At 40.2% G+C, this 8,410-nt stretch overlaps 1 protein-coding gene across 1 annotated transcript; it reads left to right on the top strand.

Moving 5' to 3' along the window:
- Nucleotides 1–1,097: 1,097 nt before the first annotated feature.
- On the top strand, nt 1,098–7,620 carry LOC120782696. Its single transcript, XM_040115095.1, has one exon. The coding sequence runs from the start codon at nt 2,729–2,731 to the stop codon at nt 5,282–5,284; it is 2,556 nt and encodes an 851-aa protein (XP_039971029.1). The 5' UTR covers nt 1,098–2,728; the 3' UTR covers nt 5,285–7,620.
- The last annotated feature ends 790 nt before the right edge of the window (nt 7,621–8,410 follow it).

Below are 8,410 nucleotides of genomic sequence, written 5' to 3'. Positions count from 1 at the left end.
AGTAAGCATCACCATACTAACACCGCACGCTTAAGCCCAACCACGTAACGATATTTTCCGTAAGCTAATTTTAAAAGACCAAAAGCGCAGAAGAAAGAATAACGCAAAACCGTAGCAAAAAAAACGACGCTGACACCAGAAGAAGAAAAGACGCGCCCAGACAGAGGCTGAACACGCCAAAGAAGCATGATCGCCAATGTAAATTGAAGGCGCGCGCGCGACTTCTTCACCACTTCCACTGATATCTGCGTACGAAACTACACAATTAATCAATTTGTAACTTTACCGCATAAAAAAGTGGAAAAATTACAACAAATACTAACGATACGCCGCCGCAATTAAAGCGTACACATGTCAATAGAGACGAAGCGGCAGCCAACAAGTCAAGCGGCAAGTGAGCGCAGCATACATTAAATGAGCGAGAGCAGATAACTCGTGCAGCGCGCTATACTTACAACAAAGTAGCCGACAAGCAACAGCAACAACAAACAAAATATATGATGACTTGTGGAAACACCAGTGGCTAGCTTGCAGGAATCAAAACATTCGTGTATGTGTGCATGCGCCAATATATGCTTAGTGAACTATCAAAAAAAAAAAAAGAAAGCAAATCCACGGTGCGTCGACTCATCAGCACACACATACAAGCTATCGTGGGAATTTTTCAAGAATCACTGGACTTCGTCACATACGAGCGCCTTGTAGCATACTAAATCGCTGCGTGATTTGGAGAACGCGCGCATAAATTTTGAGCGTCAAGTTGCTGCTCAATGTGCTCAGCGCGCTCTGTGAAACGCAAAATCACGAAAAGTGCTGCGTAACAGCGCAGCAGTACGCTTTATAAAAGCGCTAGTGAGCGCAAGTGATACAGCGCTTTCTACCTGTTGGGCGCGAGTGCGAGCGCGATCAACGCCACACAGCCACCCACTTGTGCGCTCAGCTGTTTGCCAACGCTACGATCAATAGCGACGCATAGCGGCGCTCACGTTAAAAAATACGAACAACGCGCCGCTCGCAAACGCTTGTGCGCTGGGCAATTGGTTATATTACATGGCTAGCGCGCGGCGAACGCTCTACAGTTTTGCTTGAAACGTTTTGGAGTGCAGATCGTGGAAGTTGCCAAGTGAAGAAATTTGAAAACGGTCAAACGCGAAACATACGATTCGCAAAAGCAAAAAACAAATACAAGAAATTTTTTTTATATGTGCAACTGAATGCTGAGTAAATGTGTATGTATATAGTGTAAACGCTTAGCAGCGTTCAGTTGAAGCGTTAAATTTTACCAATAATCTTGCAAGTGTTACAATATAAAGCGCCAACTCATAAACGCCAGCTGCAAGTTGAGAAAAGTTTGCCAAGCAAAAGCCAACGAACAGCCAACTGGAATTGTGAAACAATGAATTTATATTTTCTTCAACAAAAAATTGCGTGAAATTGTGTTTAAAAAATTCGGCAATCTTGTGGCGTGTGTAGACACCACCACAAAAAAAGCAAGAAACAAACGCAAGCGCTCGCACTAACAATAAGCGCTGGCAAAGCGGCAGTAAGCAAAAAGCGCAAAGCAACCAGTAAACTGGTCATAAAGTGAACGCGCCTGTGAATTGTGCATAAATTTGAAAACAAGAAAACGGCAAAGCGCAAGAAAAACGTTTTTTAGTTAAATTTGTTTAAAATCCGCGCGAGCCAACAGTCCAAGTGAGGTTGAGTGTGGCGCGCAAAAAGTTGAAAAATAAACATAAAATATAAAAATAACAAAAAATATACATATATATGTATAGTTTTTATATATAAAGTTTAAAAGTTGTATAAATTTAAGTCACAGCGCACAAAGCAGACGCGTACGCGCGCTAGACAGTGAGGAACTTCAACACTAACGCGCGGCAGTGACTTCCAACTTGAAATAATAACTATACAAAAATAACTACAAATCATACAAAAAGTGTAGCAAGTGATTACAAGTGCTGAAAAAGTGTGCAATTAAAGCGCAAATCTCACACGCGCAGTCGCTAAGCAGAGCAGTCAGCCACAAAGGCCAAGCAAGCCTTTAACATATCACAAAAAAAAAAACAAAAACGCAGTGACTAAGCGGAAAACAGCAAAGCAATAGTGTAGTTGTTGGCGCATGAAAACTTTCCGCTAAAAAAACAAGAAAAAAAAGAAAAGTGAAGAAAGTGTCACTCGACAGATAACGCAGTTCAAAGGGAGCGTCAAGGCGTGAAAAATCGCGAAGCTAAAACGCGTCGCGCGAAAATACAAAAACTAGCAGAAGAGTGCGATTATTTGAAACAAATAACAGTTAAACGTTTTTGCCTGTTACTCGTAATGTGCGCCACGCCCCTGCGCGCCGTGCAAGCAAACGCTGACTAAGTGCCAGTAACAAAAACAGTTGAAAGTGAAAATTTGCAAGTGTGAACTAGCGCAGCGCGTAATATTGTAGAACGCCGCACGCGCGCGCTCACGCTTTGTTTCTATAAACACTGCACATATTGTTGTTGTTAAAACGTGTACAAATGCCGCGTCAGCTGCCAACACACAACAGATTTACAACATTAAAGAAAATACAACAAAAGCAAAAACACTACAGAGCGTTAAAAAATAAAAGTGAACATTTTCTGTGCAGCTGAGTGCAAGTGTCCACAAGAAAACCGTTGATTTGTTAAATCGCACATCGCACATCGCACATTGCACAGCGCATGCTAAACGCTTACACCCGCCGCTACAACAAATAATGGCCATAGATTTTCTAATACTCGCGCTATTGCTGTTCTCGTTCGTCATCAATTTGCTGGCTTTGGGCGCATTCTGGGTGACGCCCGGTCTGCGCACCACTGCCAATCGTTTTACCATCAATTTGCTGGTGATCAATTTGATCGGCTGCCTCATACTGGCGCCCACACTATTCCTCAGTCAGGCAACGCGTCACGTCGCTAGCAAGGATGCCGGCGCCGTCGCTAATGCGTCCACATTGTCACTGGCCGCGACGGCGAGCGATGATCGCATCGAGATACTCGCCGAACCGGGTAATCGCCAGATGACCATCAAGCATAATGGCAAATTGGTGGAGCAGGAGGGCGTTATTGTGCGGCGTAATTTGACGAGCGCGCAGGACGCGCGCACCATTGAAACAATTTATAAGTGCAATTCTACATATTGTCAAGAGTTGACAATCGATGAAGGCACCGATACGATTGTTATCACCGAAATCGAGGAGGCGAATCATCATGCTGAGACAGTGAGTGCAGCGCCTATTGATGTCGTAGCAGCGCTGCTGCCGCGTGCACATATACGCTGCTGGTCCATCGATATGACGGCCGCTTTGGGCGCGCTTGGCGTGCTGCTTGTTGTCGGCGATACTTGGTGTGCCGTCACCGATCCGTTGCGCTATCATACGCGCATATCCAGTTTGAAAACGTGGATATTTATTGCGCTCACTTGGGTGGTGGGTTTGATGTTTGGCGCGCTATCTGCCTTTCGCGAAATCGATTTTACCACCAAAACTGTGCTGCACGAGCAGCAAGGATTTACGGAAATGAGTTTGAGCTCAGCGAATAGTATTTTTGGCATCAGCTTCGCCTGCGTTTACTTCGTCATCATCATATTGCTGCCGTTCGGCTTCGTGTGTGGCATGTATTGGCGCATATTCAGCGAAGCACGTGAGAATGGTTTGCGCATGCGGCAAAATGGTTCATCGCCACTGTTGCAAAGCGCGCTCAATTTGACACATCATCAGCAGAGCTCATCGCTGCAGTATGCGAATATGTGCGCGCATCGCAACTCCGTTTCGTCGGCGTCATCGAATGGTGGTGGCAGCGCTTGTGAACGCGGTGGCCTGCAAATGCAGATTGATCATCGTAAAAGTTCGCCTGTGTGTGCGCGTCGCGACTCCGCCGCCAAAGTGCTGTTGCCCACCATCTCCGATGATGGTTTGTCAGATGAAGCGGCGCAACTCGAATCCGGTGATTACAACGCCGAACCATTGGTGCCACTCACACAGCAACCCAACTATGCGGATCGTAATCAAAATATTCTGTTGACGCTACAAGCTGCGAGCGGTGAAATCAAGCGCAATTATTCGGCGCGTCAGCTGCCCTTGCTCGGCACATCTTCGCAGGATTTGCTGGAAACGAACAGACTAGAAGGTGTGCGTCAAGTGCATTCCTCGCCCAATCTACACAAGTACACACAAGATTCGTTGGAGACCAGCTGTTCGCCGCACCTATTAGGGCATGCAGAGTTGCATCCACATGATGCCGCCACCAACAACACCACCACCGGTATACGCCAACAACATTTCGTGTCACCGAACGCGCACAATCGCCAGCACTCGCATGTGTTGCAAATACCTTGCCTGCCGCATAGCTCGCCGAAAGCGCTTAGCTACATGTCAACGCTGCGCCATCGCCTGTCGAACGCCTCATCGCTCTTCAAATATCGCGAGGAGTCGCGCACAGTGCGCATCAGCATTTTAGTGATCATTATGTTCCTGGTTTCGTATTTGCCTTTCGGCTTCCTGGTCTTGCTGCAGAGTCGCCTGCCCAGCGCCAACTTTGAACATTCCACACAGCTTGCCATCTTCATGCTGCTGCTGGGCAATCTTACGTCACCCTTCATATTTGCCTATCGCAATAAGCGCGTGCGCCGCGGCGTTAAACGTCTCTTCGGTTTCGAAGTTAGCACGCGTGAGCGTTCGCTGCAGCGTCAGAGCAGTTCCAGCGGACGCGGTAGTGGCTTTCTCAATCGCCATTGCGCAGGCACGCGCAACGGCGCCAACATTCGACGCAACATCAGCAAAGTATCCACATATTCGTTAAACTCCTGTAAATTTCTAACACCACAGAATTCGCTCAGCAGCGCCGTTGTGCCGCCAGCAGCAGTAGCCGTCAACCGGCACAGCAGTCCCGCGCGCATACATGGCCTGCGCCCGAACAGCAGCTGCAGCACGATCATCAATTTCGGCGCTCCACCAGCTAAAGACCAGGCGCTGCCAACGTCACAGCATCAGCAGCAACAGCAAACAACAGCAGTAGAGGCTACACCAAAGACTGCAACCAAGTCATGTGACACACCTACCGCTCTCAAAGCCACATACATATTGAACATGAATGGCAATTCACCGAATGGCACCGCGCGCATTAGCGAAGCGCTGCCAGCGGCGAATGGCAAATTCACGCCAAAGCGCAGCCTATTTAAGATCTTCTTTCAAGGTTCGAAGAATCTGGGCTGCGCTGCAGCGCAATCATGCGCGCAAGGCAAAGATGCTGAAGTGGAACCAGCCGACGTATGAGCTGTGCAGCAGCAACACAGCCTTGGCAGAAGGCCTAGCGAAAGTCTAAGGTACAGCGTCGCCGACAGCGTATCAGCACAATTGCTTGTGTCAATCATCAGCTTAGCTATGCTATGTACCAAGCCGATATTGAGAGGCGCATACAGCGGTCTACGCAACGCAGACACGAATGTGCAGTCCATAAACGGCCGGCAGCTGACAAAGCAGTAAATCGAGTGCTACAGCAGTCCGCAAATGGACACCGACATTGTTGTCAACACAACGGCAGCAGCAGCAACAACAAATGACAGCGTAGCGGTAAGCGCACTGCAGTCAAACCAGCAGCAACCAGTCAGTATTAAGTATATACTTATACACACATACATATATATACATATGTTTTTTATGTGCTAATAGATTCTAAATATGCTAGCGTTAGTTTGAAAAAATTCTAACATGAAACCACGGGCTTTGTTAGTGGGCGTTTTAAGCTGCCGCGCGCGCTCTGAATTTATAGCAAGTTTGCATATATACGTAGTTGTGTATGTGTCTAAAGTTTATATTATAGCAGTTTTTTTCTGAAATTAAAAACTTAAGAAGGCCAAAATATGAGCTTGAGCGCGAAAAGTGTGTTACAAATGTTAAATTTTGCCAATAAGAAAGTGAGCTTAAGCATATTAGACAATTTGAAATTGTGAAAAATAAAGAAATCACACAAAGCATGGAGGATTAGAAATTTGTAGCTAATTTTTGCTCAAATGTAACCGAATTGTATACAAATTATGGCTGATTCATGCACAAAATATATCTAAATTTTACCGAAATTGTATCTGCTTGTAGTACTTTGTATCAAATTTTAATAAATTGTGCTAAAAATGTATCTACTTTGTACCTAAATCTGTTAATTGGCACAGAAATTGTATATATTTCCTACCGTATGGTGGGAATCAGTACCGGAGATGTTGCCATTAGTATCCAATATATTTTAATTTTCAACACAGTTTTTCCTTAACTAAAATATACCAGAATTTTATCCAATTTGTATCCATTTCGTATCCAATTTATACCCAATTTGTATCGAAATTCGGTAAAAAAATTTATTTTCCTTATTTACATAAAAATTTAAAAATACATACTTAAAATATGTGTTTGCATAATTTCACTCATTGCTTGTAACGCAAGTGTTTCTATGGCTACACAGAAAATAAAAGTCAAGCGCAAATTTTATTTTAAAACAAAAGAAAGGCGTGAAATTAATTAATTTTTTTTGTTTACCTAGTGTATATGTTTTGACTTATTTGTACAAGTGAAAGTGACCTAGAAAATTGAAAAAATAAAATAAATTGCAAAAACATATACAAATATACATATGTATATGCATGTACATATGTATGAGTATTAAAATCCATGCGAGCTAGAATTTATTTGTGTATGTAAATAGAGTCAAATTATATAAGTCGTTTTAAATGGCAAGAACTAAACAAAAGTCAATATACATATATTTAGCGAGAAGAGAAAAAGTTAACGACTAAGCTTTTAACTAGCAAAAATCTTTAGCAAAAATATTTAAAAAGCGGAAAAGTTAGAATATAATGCTAAGGTATGTGTTTCTAAATGTACTTATATGCATGTATAAGTGAGACAATATATAGGTAAAAGCCTAGATTACCGGTGAATATAGCATAAAGCAAAGCCTGCATAGACAGCAGAACATATTTACATGCTTACTACTTATGTATATGTTTATATATGTACTTATACATATATACAAAGCTTGCATGTTTTGCTCCACTGTAAATATTTAAGGTAGTGTATGTCTAGAAGAGAAGAAGAAAAGTAGTTCACGCTTCATTTCCAAATGATTAATTACAATAACCAAACGCTGTTAACGCTAACTTCAATTGAACTTTCCATTTAATGCAACAACAAAGCTTTAATTAAACTAGTAACATTCTAAAATTCGTAGCTAATTAATATACATTTACTGTATATGTGTATAAAAAAATATTATATACATAGAATTATATAGTATACAGGTGTACATAGAACGAACACACACAAATGCATACAAGCGAGCAAAGAAACAAAGTAAACAGCACCGAAGTAGAGAACAGTACATTTTAAGTGTATAAATAAAAACAACAAAATATATGAGAAAACATTTAGTATATTTTTCACGCCATATATTTACTCAAATCCATTAAAATTCTAATTTTGCTTGAAATGGAAATTTTTCCGGCATTTGAGTGGAATAGTATTAACCAAACACATTATTGATCAACTAAATTTAATCAAAAAAGCTAACAAACACAAACAGCAGAGCTTTAATTTGTAATAAGTTTTTGCTATAAATAATATTTCATATTTGCTAAAGTTTTTGCTGTTTTTATTTTCACAAAAGACAATAACTTTTAATAATTTGTTTTGCTATAAATTGAAAAAATTTCCTTTTCATAAATTTTTACTACAATTTCTGCATTAATTCTTTAACTTCAACTTTTTAATCCGTTTTTTTTTAACTTTAACTTTTTCCTATAAATTTTCCTATAATTTTTGGTATAATATTTACTATAATTTTGACCATAAATTTCTCTATAGTTTTCAAATATAAATTTTTCTATAATTTTAACTATAAAGTTTTTCTATAAATCTTTCTATAACTATAACTATAAATTTTCCTATAATTTTTGAAATATTATATTTTTATGTTTTTACTACAACTTTTCCATAATTTTTACTTTTGTTATACTTTACTGATATAAATTTGTTATTTATTTTTGTTGCTATAAATTTTGTAAAAAAAAATTATAAATTTTTACCACAATTTCTACAATAATTCTTTAACTTTTGTACTTCTTTTTTACATGTTTAGCAGCATAATTTTAACACAATTTTTACCACCATAAGTTTTGTTATATTTGTTTGATTATTGATATAAATATGTTAATTTTTACCATCGGTATATATTTTTATGGAAAATTATGAATATAGTAGTTTTCTGCAATAATTTACTAAAACTGCTTTTTTAATTTGAGTCTATAAATTTTTCTAAAATGATTCCTATAAATTATTGTATATATTTTGTGCTGTATCCTTTTCCATAAATTTTTCCTGTAAATTTTCCTAGAATTTTTCCTATAATTTTTG

Source organism: Bactrocera tryoni, chromosome 1 (genome assembly GCF_016617805.1).
Source record: "Bactrocera tryoni isolate S06 chromosome 1, CSIRO_BtryS06_freeze2, whole genome shotgun sequence".
NCBI classification, from domain to species: Eukaryota; Metazoa; Arthropoda; class Insecta; order Diptera; family Tephritidae; genus Bactrocera; species Bactrocera tryoni.
Note: the sequence above shows the minus strand (reverse complement) of the source record. Positions and strands in the feature narration are given on the sequence as shown.

Bases quoted from the DNA above. Each gene is read 5' to 3' on its own strand.
- LOC120782696 (XM_040115095.1), top strand. From the start codon at position 2,729: ATGGCCATAGATTTTCTAATACTCGCGCTATTGCTGTTCTCGTTCGTC.